This window comes from Perca fluviatilis, chromosome 5 (genome assembly GCF_010015445.1).
Source record: "Perca fluviatilis chromosome 5, GENO_Pfluv_1.0, whole genome shotgun sequence".
NCBI classification, from domain to species: domain Eukaryota; kingdom Metazoa; phylum Chordata; class Actinopteri; order Perciformes; family Percidae; genus Perca; species Perca fluviatilis.
The window spans coordinates 7,753,985-7,773,982 of NC_053116.1; the positions used below are offsets into that span (position 1 = coordinate 7,753,985).

At 42.1% G+C, this 19,998-nt stretch overlaps 2 protein-coding genes across 4 annotated transcripts in view; both read left to right on the plus strand.

Moving 5' to 3' along the window:
* lima1a (LIM domain and actin binding 1a) overlaps nt 1-10,967 on the plus strand; it is a 34,137-nt gene extending 23,170 nt beyond the window's left edge. For both annotated transcript variants that reach the window (XM_039800369.1, XM_039800370.1), the window contains exons 5-11: nt 2,280-2,346; nt 4,356-4,450; nt 5,966-6,031; nt 6,244-6,295; nt 6,705-6,769; nt 7,013-7,146; nt 9,094-10,967. In XM_039800369.1, the coding sequence (XP_039656303.1) occupies nt 2,280-2,346; nt 4,356-4,450; nt 5,966-6,031; nt 6,244-6,295; nt 6,705-6,769; nt 7,013-7,146; nt 9,094-10,198 (1,584 nt within the window). In that variant the 3' untranslated portion in view covers nt 10,199-10,967. The remainder of the gene's footprint in view (nt 1-2,279; nt 2,347-4,355; nt 4,451-5,965; nt 6,032-6,243; nt 6,296-6,704; nt 6,770-7,012; nt 7,147-9,093) is intronic.
* Nucleotides 10,968-11,615: 648 nt separating this feature from the next.
* On the plus strand, nt 11,616-19,201 carry LOC120558968 (tubulin alpha-1B chain-like). 2 transcript variants are annotated; one of them, XM_039800372.1, is made up of 4 exons: nt 11,616-11,732; nt 14,282-14,498; nt 16,968-17,116; nt 17,970-19,201. In XM_039800372.1, exons 1-4 carry the CDS (start codon nt 11,730-11,732, stop codon nt 18,948-18,950), a joined length of 1,350 nt encoding a protein of 449 aa, XP_039656306.1. In that variant the 5' UTR covers nt 11,616-11,729; the 3' UTR covers nt 18,951-19,201. The 2 variants fall into 2 exon arrangements, with proteins under 2 accessions (XP_039656306.1, XP_039656305.1); XM_039800371.1 differs by lacking the exon at nt 11,616-11,732 and having other exon boundaries at nt 14,255-14,498.
* The last annotated feature ends 797 nt before the right edge of the window (nt 19,202-19,998 follow it).

Below are 19,998 nucleotides of genomic sequence, written 5' to 3' on the forward strand. Positions count from 1 at the left end.
TATACTTCTACTCTAGACATATTTTACTTTACAGCATTATTTTGTGAACTGTAGTTACTTTTAAGATTTTTTAAAACCTATGATCATCTTATTAAAGACAATTTGTTAAAGATTAAACCCCTTGTTGATTTCCTCTCTAAACTGTCCAGATGGTTTCATTTAAATAACCGTTTGAATCCCAAAGAGATCAAATTATCTAATATTTCACTAAAAATCAAAGCTTAGAGAAAAGTCCAAAATAGTAATTCAAAATTGTGTAGCAGAACTCCGTTCTTTATTCTTTGCTTTCCCATTAATCCTCTCCCAACCCCTCGCATTTATTTTGAGCCTTGGAGAAAAAAGCTGGTCGAGGCATCCTCTTCCTCCCACTGTACGAAAGTGAAGCCAAAATATCCCAGATACACCATCTTGTAATTTTGGAGCCAGAGTCTGCGCTGTAGTAGTCTGGCATTGCCAGACCTATTTCCACAGCGCTGTGGAGTAAGGTCTGGCTACACCACAGATGCATTCTGGGATTGGGGAAAAAAAAAAAACTCTGGGTTGTTTGCATTTCTTTTAAAGGTCCAGTGTGTAGGAATTTCTCCCATATAGTGTTGAGATCATCGCAATCAACTCTCTCACGCCACGCAGTTCACAGTACGTATTACAGCTATGGTAGCCTTCATGCCTCAAAAAGCCGGTTTCATGCTCTTTTCAATATCCTTTTTCTGGACGAAGAAGTAGACTCCGGTTCCTGAAATTTGGATTTTGAATACGTGTGGTCCTCCACGTTTCCTTCTTCAAACTTGCCGGGGCCGGGAAGCTACGATACCCGTTAGCAGCATTAGCATCACCTGTGAGTTTATCATGTGACAGCGAAAACGGGAAAGGCGGAGCAGTATGTCCTGTATGTCCCTTACCGGCTAACGTATTTCAAGATGGAGCATGAATATGGAGCGTCTACCACAGTTCATGCAAATGTAACATTTCAAGCCAAAAGGAATACTTGGAGTTGATGGTGGTGGTAAATATTCATGAGAAAGGACAAGTTTGTGAACGGGCAACACCGATTTTGATAATTAACAACTAAACCCGTTACCCACTGGACCTTTTTAACCAACACATTTGGCCTATATGGGTAAATTTTCTGTTTCAGAACTGAGAACGCTACAACAGAATAAAGCTCATTTGGGTAAAAAAGAGAGAAAACAAAGTCTTCATTAATTTTCTCTGGAGCAGCTCCAGACTTTATAATTGACATCACAAGTTTGAGTTTTTTCTGGCTTTTAGAGAGTATGAGATGACACTGAAACTATAGTAAACACAGAAGGGAAAACTGCCCCTTTTTTGTCATTTTAGTGGGGAATCTATTGAACAGGTGTTTGGACCTAACCTGTTTCTCACAGACTGAAGGCTAAATGAGTAGAAGCGTAATCTGACCTATCGTGTAATCTGTACCGTACGTTGTGTGCCCTTATGTTGGCATGGCTGTCGTGGGAGTGGTTTGACCGCTGCTGGACAGTTGGGACTTGGACCTGACTTCACCAGATTGACTAAATCTATTCCTTTGAAAGAGAGAGGGTTGGGGAGAGAGGTGACGGCAACAGCGCTCGGGCGTGTACTATTTAATTTAATTTAATCTTAATTTAATTATCAGTTTCGACACACACCCATGAGCCATATAAGGTCCAGAGGCAGAGTTTAAAGAAGATATAGTCCTGTTTGAATCTTATTTTTTTTTTTTTTTAATATAGTTTTCATGTTTGTAAATGGAAGGTCTGAAGTTGAAGTGTAAAAGCACAACCGATAAATGATCCGTTTAGTTTGTAGTTTGGCCCGGCTGGTTGTTGACAGACGGGCTGTCTGTCTGAGGCTCCGTCTCTCTGAGCTCATAAGGGGATTAAAGTGGTTTGAACTGGAGACACACACACACACACACACATACACATACACACACACACACACACACACACACACACACACACACACACACACACACACACACACACACACACACACACACACACACACACACACACACACACACACACACACACACACACTGTACCTCAGTGATTGTCTCATGTCTTTGCGTCTCCCTCTACACTTTGATCTCCCTGATGGACCGTGTTTGCTCTACCGGCTGGAACATGTGAGCATCAGCAGCCTGTGTTCTATAGTGTGTGCGTGTTTGCAGAGAGGCCATGCAAGACACACTGGAGCTGTTTTTTTGGTCCTTTGACTTCTCTGATGCCTTGTGTCTGACTGTTTTTGTGTGTTTGTGCGTTTGTTTCTTGCAGGTATCCAGAGAGCAAACGAGTAGAGGAAGCCACTGTAATACTGCCAACATGGACCAGCTACTTGGAGGTACATATTCTTATTTTTGATATTGTAGTTTTGGGGGCATGAGTTTGGAGAGAGAGAGAGAGAGAGAGAGATGGATTCTGAACAATATGCAACTACTGTCTTTGGCCAGATTTGAACCAGCAACGTATTGCACTTAACAGAAGTCCAATACAAATATGATTTATTATTATAAAGCCACTATTAAGCCATCAGGATGCCCTGTATTTCATTTTTTGAAATTTGACCAATTTAAACTTGAAAGAAGTGTCCAGTGTGTTCCGCACAATGTTTATTTTGGAAAACCAGAATAGGGTTTGTAGTTTGATATTAGTTAGACTTATAAATATATAAAAAAAATTGGCCTACTTTTTATTTGTCTCTAACATTCCATTCATCAGTATTTATTTATTTTTAATTTTTTTATTAACAATGGAAACGAGTGTAATGTGAATGGAAGTTTGGAGACTAGTTAGTCTCGCATAGCGAGACCTACAGTGCTATGTCAGGCAGCTATTTGCTAACCCATTTGCTGTATCAACTTTATAAGGTGATAACGTCAATTTTTATATTTTTACCGAGAGGTTAAAGTGCCCATATTATGAAAAAATCACTTTTTCTGGGATTTGGGGTGTTATTTTGTATCTCTGGTGCTTTCACATGCATACAAACTTGGAAAAAAAAAACATCCATGCTGTTTTGAGTGAGATACGGTTTCTGAATGTCTTCTGCCTTCAGTCTCCGGGTGAGCTGTTCAAAATCTGCAGGGCTTTCTACGTCAGTAGCCGAAACAAGGTGGCTAACCGTAGCATGCTAGCTCGTTCTCAATGGCAAAAAACTGCTACACCACACAAGTTCACCATAATCTACAAAAGAACTACTTCCATGTCCCTGTTCTGCAGGTATTCCACGCAAAGTTGGAAGTGCGCCCTCGTTTAGAAGAAGTCTCCCAGCTAATCCTACCTTGTACTAATTGAAATTGTAGAAACGAACAGCTGTCTGATGTGATCCTTATCTAGGTACTTCGCATGTGCGCCTCCCAACGAAGATGGGATAGAAGTGAGATGCCTCACTATGTAGCTAAAACAGAGACCTGAACACACAGGGTGAAAAGAGGAGCTGCAGTACAACAAAAATATGGTGGTTTTTGAAAGTTAAACCACGTAAACCTATTCTGGTACAACCTCGAAATACAATTATGAACCTGAAATGAGCATAATATGGGCACTTTAATAAAAGTTAAATAAGGGAAATATCGGTCTCTTCAGCTGATTAATGCTCCACTGTGTTCAGCTGAAATAGGCTAAAACGTTTTGTAAAGCTCCAGTGATAACACTCTGATGAGCCAACGTTAACATACAAATCTTGATTAGTAGCTGCTTTAAAAATGAATTTAGGCAAGTGTACATATGTTCTGTCAAAGGCAAAAACCTCCACTGCTCCAATGGTCTCACATTCACAAAGCCTTCTCTGCACATCCAGCATGGTTGGACTTTTCAGTCTGCCACAAAAACAAATGTCCTCCACAAAACACTTCCTGCCTTCCTCTGGATGGATTACATCCTTCCCAGAAGTGACCGCTGCAGGACCACTGTGATCAGCAGACCGCCTCAGAGAGCACAGGAAGTCAAGACAAAACCCTCCGTTTCCCTCCACACGACTCCTGACCTCATGTTCCCGTCCACAGACTGCATGACTAACCAGCACCGCCTTCACTCGGTCTCAACTGGGTGGGGGGGAAAAAATGCAAAAAATATAACTCCTGAACAGGGACGTGTTGTCTTGTGATGCAGAATTCGCCAAACGGTCACAACAATTAACAGACTGTGAAAACTGAATTTGTGCTGCGTTTGTGGTCTTGCAGGCTAAAAGTAGCCAGTTGGAAAGGGTCAACGTGCTTCAAATGAGGTCAACAATGCTCCAAAACCTCGTTTTTAAGTTTTATAACCAGTACAAGCTGCAAAGTGTGATCTGATTCCATAATAATGAAACTTGAACGACAATCGTTTGCATCAATTGTGTTGTTGTACCAGATGGAAGTCTCGCAGAGTCTACTCCTCTCCGGGACAGGATGGCCCTCTACCAAGCTGCCATCTCCAAACAGGAAGTAACTCCCACCTCAGTCAGTGTGAGTACCCCTGTCAATCATCCTCCAAAACAATGTATTTTAGGTTTTTTTTTTTTTTTTTTTTTCTTTCTGCAGAAATGGTTCAACCCACTAACAGTGGTGGACAAAGTACTCTGATCTTCTGCTAAAGTAAAAGTAATTCATTCAAGTGAAAGTACGAAAATATTAGCATAAAGTGAAAGGATAAATATGGTTTTATCTTAACTGATAATCCAAATATTTGTGGATTTATATTTTGTATTATGAATTTTATTTTAATTTTATTTAGAATCAGGAAATTAACTAGAAGTCTAAAGCCCAGTTCAGACCAAAGAGATGAGTTGAAACTTGCAACTTCTTGCAATGCGCGCTCTGCAACGTTCTTACTTTTGACTTTCAGGCTTTTTTATTTTTTTGTTTGTAGCTAAATATAATTTTGTAGGATCTTAAAATATAAACGAGGAAAGTGATAGTGAGATACTCTCTACAGTAGCCTTTCTAGTAGAGGCTGAACAGCGAAAACTCCATTTTCTGATTCCCGGCTTTGTTCTAACCCCGCTCCCTCTCTTCAGTCACTCTGGCTCGCTCGACCACTGCTCAGGCGACTGTTGAGCCTTCATCTAAACAATTTTCGACCGACTTGACTAGCTGACTTAGCTATGAGTTGATTTGGTTGTTGAAACGGGGGGGGGGAACGTCCCTTACGTTCTAAAACCAGCCTCGGAGACTGGACCAGCTAAGTCGCAGGCAACGGCATCAGCTGGTTTGAGTCGAGCTGAGACGGGCCGGTTCGTGCCGCTGCAAATATTTCCTGCAACGTTCTAGTCGAACGGTCTCGTCTCGCCGCAGATCTTTGGTCCGAACTAGGCTTTAAGTAGTAATATTTAGTATTGTGGTGGTGATATCAGACATTAGACCATACATCAGCAGACTGCTGTTGACCCCTTGCATCAATTATAATCTGTAATTTCAGCTTGGCCTCGGAAACGTCAAACTCTTCAGAGATTTTTGGGCATTTTATAAGCGAGTCAAACTCGGAGAAGACCCCAAGACGACTGTCTCGGTTGCTTCGATATTTTTATTTTTTATTTTTTTTCACTCATCTTTCTTCAATCTGTCACTTTTGAGGCCCGAACCTTAAGATAGATAAGATAGAACTTTATTTATCCCAAAAGAAATTGTTGTGCAGCAGTTGCAGTACAAAGTAGGAAAAATTATCAATTAGGTTCAAGTATAAAAACAGATCTCCAGATAACTGATATCCAAAATATGCACAAGGTCAAAAAAATATAAACAAAGTAAAGATCCTAAGTAAAGTTAGGTGTACACGATTACTTCCAAATGTCCAACGGTTGGGTCCACTCTCTATTTGCTGTGTTGACTCCAAATATTCTACTCGCTTTAAGGTGACTGCTTTGTGCTGTTGTCTAACCCAATCACCCAAACTAACTCTGGACTGGAGTCCATGTTTAAAGGAGCACCGTGGGCTAAATGTTTTATATTTTGTTACTGAAACTCCTCTCTCGTTTCTCTCAGAGCGATCAGCTGGACAGTTTCTGCGGGAAGCAGAAGGAGAACGTTCCTCCGTGCACTCTGGACCTGGTGAGGAGTCTGACTTATTGTCATTTATGTCTTTTTTTGTTTTGTTTTTTATTTTATTTTATTTTTTTGAAATGGTTAAAAGTTACTTCATATTTCAGACATGGTGGAGGATTCACTGCATGGCTTATCTGTGAAGGAAATTTTGTGTGCGTCACTTTATGATGTGGAACAAATGGGACAGGGTTGATTTTTGTTCTCTTCTCTTGTTACAGAGTCCAGAGTCTGAACCAAACGGCAGGAAAGGTTTCACCTCGGAGAGCAACGGTAATTTACTTTCCATGTCTCCATGTGACTCCAGATGATAGGAATCCTCTCCTCTAATGAGAACTTGGCAACCGGCCCATCATTAGAGTGGCTCTTTGGGTGTAGTTAATGGAAAAACATTGACTACCCCCAAAGAATCCAGTCCGTCTGTAAAGTTATTCAGAAATGACAAATCTACATTTATTTATTTTTTAATTAATGTATCTACATCTATCTCCTAAATGGAGTACATCTAGTGTACTATAATACTGTATCCACTGTTTCATGTTGGATTCCTGAGCCTCTAACGTGTCCGTTGATATGTAAAAGTCAAGAAAGTGTACATGTATTGAACATGAAAGTGGCTCCATCTAGTGTTCAGAACACGTCACTGCCTTTCCCTCATACTGGTGGTGTTGTGATCCAACAGGCTCTGCTTCTGGCACTCCTACATCCTCCAATCAGAGAGACTCCTCTCAGCCCAAGACTCCTAAAGTGAGTCCTCACAGGAAACCTCCATTTGACACAGAAGAATGCACATTAATGCCATGTTGTGAATTGGTAAATTAACTGTGTGTGTGTGTGTGTGTGTGTGTGTGTGTGTGTGTGTGTGTGTGTGTGTGTGTGTGTGTGTGTGTGTGTGTGTGTGTGTGTGTGTGTGTGTGTGTGTGTGTGTGTGTGTGTGTGTGTGTGTGTGTGTGTGTGTGTGTGTGTGTGTGTGTGTGTGTGTGTGTGTAGAACTTCCGCCTGCCTGTGAGGGAGACCTGTGTGTCGTGTCAAAAGACGGTTTATCCTCTGGAGAGGCTGGTGGCCAATCAGCACGTTTACCACAGCTCCTGCTTCCGCTGCTCACACTGCAACACCAAACTCAGGTGAGGGCGACAAACATTCTGATGGTTTCTTAAACATCACAGGGTATTAACCTGAGGGTTTGCAGACATTTTTAGGCACTTGCATTAATTTCTTTTATACTAAGATCACTTCATCAGAACTCTTCAGTTTTCTTTCTTATTTATTTATTTTTTTTTAACCGCCATGCAGCCAAGCTAAACCTTTTGGTTGTTGCAGCAGCACAAAGACAGCAACAGCTACAGAGAAGTAGAGAACAAAAGGAGTAAAATAAAAGGTATTTTAAACTAAAATATTCTAATAAAAAGAAATTATTTATCATTTTAGGTTTTGAACATAAATTCAACACTTTAAAAAACTAAGTTTTGAGTGTGTTCTGTGTAAAGAATAAACAAAAAAAAAAAGTGAAATCAGTATTCAGAAATGCACGTACAAACTTTAAAAAAAAATACAAAAAATAAACTCAAACTGCTTTTGTTATTTACTAGAGGTTTCTGGCATAAACACAACAGTAAATACATGTAGCATACTTGATACCTCCACACAAGCTCACACAAAACAATTCGTATATCGCACCCAGTCATTAATGTTTAACTAACGAGATCCTGATCATTACCCAACAGTATTATTTAGAAAATGATCTGATGGCATGAGAGAGAATCATTTCTCACTCATAGCAGTGGTGATGTTGCCCAGGAACCTCCTGCTTCGAGGCATGTATCGAAGAAATTAACCAATTTGGAATGAAGCTTTGTATCGGAGCTTGATTCGTTTTGAGATGATCACGTGACCAGTGACGTCCGAAGCTTCGTTTCACACACACACACACACACACACCCACGTGACTGCTTCGAAGTCGAATTCAAAGCTTTAAAAATAGTGCGACACAGGGCGCGTATTTGTGGGTTGTTGCAGTAGGAGAGTTAGTGAATATAGAGAGATTATTATAGAAATTATTATAGCGAGTAAAGAGTTCATAGAAAGTTTATAGTGAGTAGAGAGTTTATTGCAGGTAAGAAAAGAAATAGGCCCAGCCCTGGAACAGTGGAAATAATTTGTTTCTGAATAAAAATGACATTTGATGTCTATTCCCACACACATTTGTCACCAAGCACAATAATATCCCCCTGACCTGTCCACGAGCACTGTTATTGTCCATAAGCACCATCACTGTCCCAAATAGGGTGACCAGACGTCCCGAAAAATTCGGGACAGTTCCGAAATCCAAACAGGTGTCCCGAATTCTGGTGTCCCGAAAATTAGAGCAAAGTCTCAAGCGCAGACTCTGGAGTACTTATAGTCTGAACATTAAAAACTGTTCATGGTGGTTTTTAATTGAGTCATCCTGCAGCCAGCTCCCGTCGTCACCTGAGTTCATGATTTTAATGATTTTTTTATTTTTTTTTTATTTGTATTTTTGGGTTTACAAGACAGACAATTCAGTTTCTGAATAAAAATAATACATAATCTTGGTGCAGAGTTTTGAAATTCATGTTAATATAATCACAGAAACGTGTGTACAATGTCTTTTCTGCATTAATTTCCCTCCAAAATTGATGTATTTGTTTACACAAGAAACGTTCACAACCAAGGTCACAAATAGGCTTAGTTATTTATGTCATTTATTTATTTATTCATGAATTCATACTCAAAATGTAGACATTCATGCCCAATATCTGTGAAACTGTTTTATTTTTGTCATGATCTCATATTTTTATTTATACAATTAACAAACAATACACTGGGACATAACGTGTCCCAGGCCATCTGTGAAACAGTTTGTGACACAGTGCTATTCTTCCTTTCACCCCTAGATGTCCTCATAGAGTTCTGAAGCTTCGAGTAGTGAACCTTTTTTCGATACAATTGGATTGAAAGCTTCACTGGTTCATAAAGTTTCAGTTCGCCATCACTACATAGTAGCTTATTTTGTATTTTCTCATTGCGTCTCCCTTTTTTCTTAAATTTAGTTTGGTGAACTACGCCTCGCTGCACAACAACGTCTACTGCAAGCCACACTTCTGCCAGCTGTTCAAGGCCAAGGGCAACTACGACGAGGGCTTTGGCCACCGGCCCCACAAACAGCTGTGGGATAGCAAAGGGGAGAGCGGCGAGACCTCACCGCAGTCCAACGCTCCGATCAAGCCAAAGATCCAGAGCCCGGCCCCGGCCTCGGACCTGGACAGCCCCAGCGTGGAGGACTCCCCGCTGGCTAAGGTCAACGTGCTGATGGCCACTATGGAGGCTCTGGGACAGGGCTCGTCGGAGAAGTCTGACAGACCCACCGAGACCCGCAGGCTGAAAATCTCCTGGCCACCACGAACCGAGGTGGAGGACTCGAGCGGCCGCGGTGGCGGCGCCACGACGCCCGCAGACGAGGGGTCCACCAGTAAGCCCGTCCGAGCCAAGTGGCCCCCAGAGGAGGACTCCCTCTCCTCACCCCCCGAACAGGTCAGAGAGACTCCCTGCCTGCGCCGCACCTCCTCCCTGAAGGAGCGCAGCATGCCCTTCACACTGGCAGGACAAGCGCCTGCTCCTGAGGCCAGAAACCAGAGTCTGCGTCCTCCCGTGGACGACGGGCAGCTCAGTCCTGAACCGTCCAGCATGGAGCTGCAGCACTGCGGCCAGTCGACAGACGGCCACACGCCCACCGAGGACAGCTGTGTGGACGTCCACACCAGCTCTGGAGAGGAGGAGGAGCAGGAGGGGGAGATGAAGACTGAATACTTGCCGGACTATCGTCTCGCCAAAGAGAAAGACGACACTCCGGATGATCAACCTGAGGAGGAGGAGGAGGAGAAGATGGAGGAGGAGGAGGAGGAGAAAGATGGAGATGTGTTAGAGGAAGAGATGGAGCCTCTGAAACGGGAGGAGACGCCAACTGACATCTCATTTCCGGAACGTGAGGTGGAGGCCAGCCAGTCATCTCAGGATGTGGGCTTCTGGGACAGCGAGGAGGTGGAGGATAAGGAGGAGGCGCAGCAGCAGCAGGAGGATGAGGAGGTGCTGACGGTGGAGGAAATGATCAAACGAAACCGACACTACGAGGAGGAACAGGAGGAAGAGGATGCATGAATTGATCGATCAACAACCTAACCATGGACACTTGGAGGACTTCATGCCATTCCTTCTTTTTCTTTTTTTTTAGATGTTTTCTTCTCTTCTTAAAAGAGTTGCTGCAGTGTCTAGTGTGAACTCTACTGAACTCTTTATCTGTGCCTCTTTCAAACACTCTTTGAAACCTTTAAAGCCATTCCTACGATAGTTTTTACAAGGCTATTGTCCCTCTGACACAAATTGTTTTTAAATGTACAATATTTAAAATGACGCCCCATGTAATGAATGTTTTTAGCACTGAGATGTCCAAAGGTATGACATGTAGAGAATTATTTTTCTGTAATTTTCTATTTTCATTGAATGCCTCCTAATCTGGATCGAAACTTCCGTTATAAATACCAATAGCATGATCCTATTACTATACCAAGAAGTGGGATTATTACACCTAGTGTAGCTTCTTAATGGAGTCTTTTTGTAATAGGAAAGCTAAAAGAAGACGTGCCACTCTGTTTTAGAAAAAAGCCTAGGCCAGCACTAGGAACAGTTTAAAATAATGGATTTGGATAGGTTTTGACTTTCTGTGGGAAATACATCCGTCACTTTACTTTTCAGTTGCCCTTCTGTATGTATGTGTTTAGACTTAAAAAAAAAAAAAAAAAAACCCTTCTGTTCCTTTTTGTTTTCAAGAGTAATAACTGGATCGGAATACTGTTGTACTGATGGTTTTCAAACCAAGGGACCAAATATCCTACGTAACTACTGCTTAAATAAATTGTTACATGCAAAATGTTTTGTCGGAGTAGCTAATGTCAGCTGGGGACTGATGACACAACTCGGTGCTATGATGGCAGTTGGTCATGTGACGATAAAAATACTGAACATTGACGATATAAAACTATATATATTACACTTGGGTTTAATCATATTGAACTATGGTATTTTAGGTGATGCGAGGAGTATTGTTGGTTTGGTTCCTTATATCAAAACTTTAAAAATATCTTGTTTCCCGGTTATAATTACGACTTCAAACTAAGTTGATGTGAGCACCATTTACAAGTCGGAAACTCCATCTGTAACGACATATTTGGACGTCCCTAGATTGTCAAACATTTAATAAAGTTTGTCATATATTTCATAAAATCATTTATTAACTTAAAGTTCTTTTGTTTTTAAATATTAAATAAGATGGTGCTATATTGCTGAAATTCAGGAAAGTTGGCTTAGTTCCTGACCAGTTTTTCTTATGGATATGGAATTTTCCAAAAATAATGAACAGTTATAAAATAGAGCATCACGACAAAAGTCTGGCAACATTGCAAAACTATTTAATATAAGAGTGTCCTTGGGTAACCAATAGGAAAGGAGCGCTTTTGTCCCTAGACCAATCGCATTCAGCTGCTCTTTCCCGCTTTTAACGCGAGTATAAAAGGCATCGCCTAGAAACTAGTGTCATGGCATCTCACGCAGCACTCTTTGAAGCGCAGCAGTGAGAGTTTAATCCGTCTCTTTATCCTTATTTCAACACATTAAGGACGCAACGTCAGAGAACATGGTAAGTATGGAATAATGGGATGTTTTCGTTTTGATTTAACCCGGCCCACAGTGCTTCATTTTGTAATTTAAGATGGCTAACCAGCTAGCCATTAGCTTTAGCTAGCTAACATTGCCACGAATCATGTGTATATATCTATGGCCACGAATGAAAAGTATAGCTAGCTAGCTAATGTGAAGAGCAGTTGACCGTGTTTTATGGCAATGTTAACGTTACGTTTTAATTGCTATTTTCAAAACTCCTGAGCCCATAAGCCCCGGTACGTGAGTATTTCCCCCCAGAAGGGCGAGCGAAGGCATGTCCCGCCCTAACGTTAACTTAACTCTGCTTTTTGAAGATATGACTGTTCTGTTTTGAAAACATGAACGTCATCTCAGAAATATCACCAATTGTATGTTGTCCAAACTATGTCTTATTACTAAGTATTTTAACAATGAAGTCGTACAAATATAAACTTCGTAACATTAAATTATAAGCCGTTCTGTTAAAAAAATAAAAATCCGGTATTTTATTTATAGTTACCTTTTAGAAACTAGAAAGTCCGAGCTATAAAATGACAACTGAACGCATTTTAACAGAACAAGACCCGCGAACGCTATTTTCTGGGGAAACGTCGCAGTTAAACTTAACATTGTACAGTCACACTCGCATCTATGTTCTTGTCAACATATTTAACCAAAATTTATTAGAGATGCACAGATTCCGATTTTTCATTGAGTTTGACCTGCCTGTACCTATTTTAGCCGATTCCGATTTCATATTTTCTAACCACTTTACAGCACACACAAATATTTTATTTTCTAGCTTTTCTTTAATAGAACATTTTACATTTTCTGAACAGATAATCGATCACTATAAAATAGAATATAAATTACTCCTGGTGTAGCAAATTCACACACATCTAAAGTGCAATGTTAGAACTATTTCCTTCTTTTCACATTATAGATAGATAGATAGATAGATAGATAGATAGATAGATAGATAGCCTTGCAGTATAAAGATATTTCTCAAAACACACGCACAGGTCTGTTTGAACGTCAACAGTAACGTTACCTGAAAACATAAACGTCAACACTCATTTTACACACAGTTTAGCAACACAACTAAACGCTGGGGGAAGATTACTACGTTTTTAATGTTTGTTTGGAGCGGTATGCATCCCCACTAACCTGGAAAGCGTTTTAAACTAACGTTAATACAACGTGTCGGAGGAATACAATACAGCGTCTCTCTTCTTTTTTTTTTTTTTTGTTGTTGTTGTTGCAGCGGGGGCGGCAGAGGGACCACAGCGTTCGCTAACGTTAGCTTCTTGTCTCATCTGGGGTCTGATAATCACTAAATTCATCAAAGTCAGGGTGCCCAAAACTATTTTCCGATAAACTGTAGCTGTCATATTTCACGGGACCCACGTGAGTGCGGTTTTCATGTTCCAGTTGTTCAGCCTCAGAGGGGAGAGAGAGAGCGGCTGGCTGTTCTCCTGAGATCAGTAGAGCAGACGGCTCTGCAGAGCAGCGGACTTTATGACATTTCATAAACAGCTGATGGAGCGGAGGTGCGCTGATGTTGCGCAGTGTTAATAATGCAGCGCCCGAGTGAGAGAAAATCGGCCGATTCCGGTCACCGGCCGGTCGATCTGTGCATCTCTATTTGTTATTTTCGCCAACAATGGCAGATTTACTTACCTACATGCCTTCTGCTAGTGGGTGAAAATTGCCGTGCAGATAGTCTAACAGTGGTATCCGACATTTTGGTTCCACTTTTTTACTTTATTAACGTTACGTGTTCCATACATTTCCATAGCACTAAACATTAACACATATACTGTAGCTGGCTCCTCATAGTAGGCTTAATTCTGCTGTGTTCCAGACACAGTTTTTAGCCCGTAAGTTACGACTTCAAGTCACGACTCATGACTTGGTAGCGTTCCAGGCAAAGTCACCACAAACCCTTCTAGCTAGCGTTAGCTAGCGGCTACCTAACGTTGACGTTAGCTATCTAGGTTACTTTACGTTGCCTTATTATGTCTATTTATTTCTACTTATCACTGTTAATAAATGGCGTCTGTACAGCATCAACAGGGGTCGCCATCGTTTGTGTGTGTTACGTCAAAAACTGTAACTGGGAGTACAACGATCTGGTACGAGTTCACAAGTAGTAAGTTACGGGTTTGACTGCCGTTCCAGGGTTCTTTCACGAGTAGAAGGTTATGAAAACACGGGTTACGGGTTGCCTGGAACGCAGCATACAATACAGCCTGCAGTTGGACATCTGAAACATGATCTATATATCATTAATAACATTGAGTAAAACACCTCCACAGTAAGTGGGAATCAGCTCATACTTAGACAGTATTTTAAAGAATTTTTTAATCAGTTTTCAGCAGCAGCTAAGCTTGTTATAATGTCATAATGTTGCAGTATCTGGTTCTTTACAAATAGTCAATTTCTTTGCATTTTAGGTGTGATGATCTCAAGCATCTAATTGGTTAAAATGTATAGATGTCTGGCAATATTTAATGGTAAATGTGTCAAATGTCGGTTTCTTTCCAGCGTGAGTGTATCTCAGTGCACGTCGGTCAGGCTGGTGTCCAGATTGGCAATGCATGCTGGGAGCTTTACTGCCTGGAACACGGGATCCAGCCGGACGGACAGATGCCCAGTGGCAATACTTGCGGAGATGATTCCTTCACCACCTTCTTCAGTGAGACTGGAGCTGGAAAACACGTCCCCAGAGCTGTATTTGTCGACCTGGAGCCTACTGTCATCGGTAAACGCTCATTTAAAAAATATAGATGCCATAGTTTACGTTTTTTAATAAAGTCAAACCCTTAAAGGGAAATTTCACCGCTGGAAAGCTGAATATATCTTTAAATTGGGTCACTAATGTAGCATAAATGTGAAAAGAAAATTGAAATTGGTGCATTCTAGGCCGAGATAAGCCAGAAAATGTGTTTTTGGCTCATATGGATGAAAGACACCAAATCCCAGAATGTGTTTTATTGTCATTTCAACCATATACACGAAAAAACGTTTGACCGTGGCTTAAGTGGTGTTACACATTTAAAACAAGCTTTTTTTTTGGCCACAGCTGATACATTATCCGGACTTCTTTCAGCGGATTGATTGATAGCTCCAGAATGAACAGAACTGTGTCCATGGCAACGCTCTGCTATGCATGGCAACGGTGTGTTATCCTTAGCAACGGTCTGTTATCAAGAAATAACAGACCGCATTCTACATTAGAATTCAACCAAGCCATGTAATAAGTAAGGGATAATGTAGAGCGAGGCGGTTGTTATAGCGAATACAACCCCGACAGGGTGATCAGGTCTTGAATCAGCCTGAAGGGGTTGTATTCGCTATAACAACCGCCTCTCATTTCCGCCATTATCCCGCTTTTACATGGCTACTATCTAAATAAATCAATAATTTGACTAATAACTTGACAAAATATTGATTTAAATGGGAGTTTATTGATTTAAATACGATTGTATTGCTTCCACTAGAGAAAATAGTCCGTTCCGTTCTACGGTTGGAATCCTGCGTCCATAGCAACGTAAAAACTCTGTAATGCAATCCTTCGTCTATTGGCTACCCAACACCACCTTACGGGCTGTGGTAGTAGCTGTATATTTTATGGGGTGCTGCCGTGGTGGACAAATGACCCAGCTGCTGTTTTAATCACTGCAGGAATTGACACATTAGCTGAAGCCTTGTAGTGAGCTAGCGGGGCTATCGGCTGATCTAATTTACATTAAACTGAACATTTCTGTTGACGGTGAAGTGAGACACGGTGAATGGCTTCTTTGGGAATATTTATGTGGACGTTTATGTCCTCATTCATCTCATTTCCTTTTTGCAGAGCCGCTGCATGTTGACACACCTGTAAGTTAACGTTAAACAAGTTGCAATGTAAGCTAACTAATTAGCGTTGTTGTCCCTACGGCTGTTACTGCGTAGCTAGCGATCATAGACGGTATAGAAAGATACTAGCTATAGACGCTCATCAGATCTGCTGTCATTGCTTGGAGGACAGAAGTTGCTCCACGTTTCCCCACTTTTTGCCACAGCTGATAGGCTAAATTATCCGGACTTCTTTCAGCGGATTGATTGATAGCTGTCCTCCAGAGTGAACAGAACTGCGTCCATGGCAACGCTCTGCTTTTGCATGGCAACGGTGTGTTATCCTTAGCAGCGGTCTGTTATCAAGAAATAACAGACCGCATTCTACATTAGAATTCAACCAAGCCATGTAATAAAAGAAGGCTAACATATAGCTACTAGCATTAGCTCTTGGTGGGCTGTGGTATAAACATCGAGTATAAACACAGCCGTACATTTGCGTGGGATGTAGCTAGAATTGTCGGCATTTTACAGTCACAAACTCCACCAGCAGTTAGCAGTTAGTTGGATACAAATCACCCCATTTCTGCAACAGGCAGTCCGGGGTAACACAGCCCACCTCCACTAGTAGTCTTACCCGGTGACAGAGCAACAGGCTGGATTGTCCACAGCAATATTTCCACAACAACAAAAACACAGCACAGCAGTCTCTGAACTCACGTTGGGAGTTTCGTTGAAGTTGTATGTAGTCCAGTTTGTTTAATGAGCGGACACTTGCAAGCAGGATTGGTGAACAGATGGCCGGCCGGCGTAGCGTTATCCACCGGCACACTTCGTTCAACGCTCCCCGCTGATGAGGTCACTTTACCGGCCACAGGAATCGAGCAGCACCGCTGGTCTCCGTGCAGGCAAAGCGTCGCGTGTGTGGAGTATTGCGTCTGTAATAAAGTGTCCTGCATATTCTCCGATGTGTTCCAATGTATCCCGGTGGTACACGTGTGTGGTAGTTTGAATGCACATAATTGTTGTTCTAAAATTTCCGTCGGGATGAACAGTTTCTGCTCCTGCTGAGAAGCTAAGCGAGGATTCAAGATGGCTGACACTCGTTTTTTCCTCGGCAATCTCCGGAAAAAGCTGACAGTCCAACCCCCTTTGGGCTATGCGGAAGTGGCTCCTAATACAGGCTGTAGTCTTTTGCCTCTGCACAAAAAAACCTCAGATGCGTCATCTGAGGCTTTTTTCCAGACCCACAATACAGAGATCTCCCCTCTCAGGGGGACATGAGGGAGGGAAGCATGGCCATTCAAAAATACTACCAGGTTTCTACTGATACAAAGCTTAATGCTAATCGGTGAAGTTTCCCTTTTAAGTGATTTCTGATCGGCCTCCTCAGATGAGGTGCGTACTGGGACCTACCGCCAGCTGTTCCACCCTGAGCAGCTGATCACCGGTAAGGAGGACGCTGCCAACAACTACGCCCGTGGACACTACACCATCGGCAAAGACGTAATGGACCTGGTGTTGGACCGGATCCGTAAACTGGTCGGTAACTTGATATCAAGAGGGATCCATTCCTAATTTTTGAATTAAATGACATAGGGCTGGGCGATATGGCTGAAAACTGTATCACGATATAAGTGTTTCATATTGGTCGATATCGATAATTATTGATATTTTTTATGACCTATTTAAAATAAGGACCAGGAGAAAAATATATTAAATTTAAACATTTTTATTTTAAACTTAACCTTCCTCTGATTATAATCCCCTCAGTTATAAAAGCAGAAATGTCAACACAACCATGGAAAACACTAAAATAATTAAAATGTAAACATAAGTCTAAAATCACAATGGACAATGGACAATTACCTCTTAACATTAAGGTGCAAAATTAAAGAATAAGTAAGAATGCGTAATAAAGTGTAATAGTGCATTGTTAAATATAAACATAGAGAAACCTGAAACCTGCTTGTGCGGTGTTGCAGATGTTGTTGGACGTTGCTGGCGAATACGGCTGTGCTCCAAAGTGTTTGTGGTATTACCAGTGTTGGTGGGGACTACGGTCTTGCATAATTTGCTGACGACATTGGTCTGACTACGGTCAGACTTATAAAATCCCCAAAACTGCCATACTGACTTTTTTTTATCAACAATTTCCTCACTCGCTGCGGCACTCAATTTCCACTTATCACTCCACGCCGCCGGTTCTGTTATTGAAGAATCCAACACGAGACAGCAATGTGGTGCAACCAAACTTGATACTGTTACCTGATTGACTGTTAGTGTCACTCCCTACATTGCTAGGTTACTATCGCGAGACATATCGTTATCCTTTTATCGCCCAGCCCTAAAATGACATAACTGTATCTCACTGTCTGTCCCTCTCTGTCCTCAGGCTGACCAGTGCACCGGCCTTCAGGGCTTCCTGGTTTTCCGCAGCTTCGGGGGTGGCACCGGCTCTGGTTTCACCTCCCTGCTGATGGAGCGTCTGTCTGTCGACTACGGCAAGAAGTCCAAGCTGGAGTTTTCTGTCTACCCAGCTCCCCAGGTGTCCACCGCTGTGGTGGAGCCCTACAACTCCATCCTGACCACCCACACCACCCTGGAGCACTCTGACTGTTCTTTCATGGTGGACAACGAGGCCATCTACGATATCTGCCGTAGGAACCTCGATATCGAGCGTCCTTCTTACACCAACCTGAACAGGTTGATCAGTCAGATTGTGTCCTCCGTCACTGCCTCCCTTCGTTTCGACGGTGCCCTCAATGTTGATCTGGCAGAGTTCCAGACCAACTTGGTGCCATATCCCCGAATTCACTTCCCCCTGGCCACCTATGCCCCTGTAGTCTCTGCTGAAAAGGCTTTCCATGAGCAAATAACGGTGGCACAAATCACCAACGCCTGCTTTGAACCAGCCAACCAGTTTGTGAAATGTGACCCTCGCCACGGCAAATACATGGCCTGCTGCCTTTTGTATCGTGGCGATGTGGTGCCCAAAGATGTAAATGCTGCCATTTCCACCATTAAAGCCAAGCGCTCCATCCAGTTTGTGGACTGGTGCCCCACTGGTTTCAAGGTGGGCATCAACTACCAGCCGCCCACTGTAGTTCCTGGTGGAGACCTGGCCAAGGTCCAGAGGGCTGTGTGCATGCTGAGCAACACCACTGCTATTGCAGAGGCCTGGGCTCGGCTTGACCACAAGTTTGATCTGATGTACGCTAAGCGCGCCTTTGTTCACTGGTATGTGGGTGAGGGGATGGAGGAGGGAGAGTTCTCTGAGGCCAGAGAGGACATGGCCGCTCTGGAGAAGGATTATGAGGAGGTGGGAGTCGACTCTATTGAGGGGGAGGGAGAGGATGAAGGAGAGGAATATTAAAAGGTGCTAGTCAAACAGGAAACGATTGATTCCATTCCGTCTTAAATATGTTCCAAAACTGTTTATTAATTATCAGTTTGGTTGTTCAGAATAAAACTCCTGTAGGACCAGAGGGGACATCAGCATGTTTATGGTTGGAGTTAACGCATTGGAAGGTGAGGAAGAGGATTATTAAAAGGGACAAAGCACTAGCTAGTTAAACAGGAAACAATTGCTACAAATTAAAGGCATTCCACTGTTAGTCTTTCAAATAAGAGTTAGGTTGTTCTGACTAAGTGAATAAAAAAAAGTGTGTGTGTATGTGTGGAAATATATATATATATATATACACACACACATATATACTAGGGCATTAACGCGTTATTCGCGACGCGATTTAAGGGCCGAGCATAACGCGTTCATTTCTTTTAATCGCATGCCGCAATTTAATTTATTTTCACTTCACTCGGCTTTGCGTCGTGCTTAACAGGCGACTATTTTGACCCATTGACGCACTTTGCCATACTTCCTCGTAACAGATCCTACTGCTGCAGCAACAGCAACGTGGATTTTGGTGCCACTGAAACAGACGTTACAGGCAACAGAAACATCGCTGCACGCGACGGCAGCTAACGTTAGCCTACCGCTGGCTAGTAGCTGGAATAAACACGGTTACAATGCTGACAGCTGACTCTAAACGGTGTAAAGTTTGTCTGTATTTCATCGTAGAGGGTTCTGACACCGGGATGTAACCGTCTGCAGCTGCCCTTGTCGGAAAAACACAGACGGTGCGTTCAATGAAACTGGTAACCTACAGCGTTGTGGTGCATTCAAAGTTATTGTTAAATGCCCTTTTCCCATCTGGTGGTTGTTTTTATCGTTCAACAGCTGTTTACTAGTGAAATAAGTTATTGTTATAGTTATTACATTATTAAATCATTTAATTTTGACCATATGGCCTTAGCAATAAATAAGCCGTTCTTTAATGTCGACAACTGTTGTTTAGTACCCTTCTTTTTTTAACTTTCTTAAAAAGTATCGGTTCAGGCACTGTTAAGGCACCGGTACC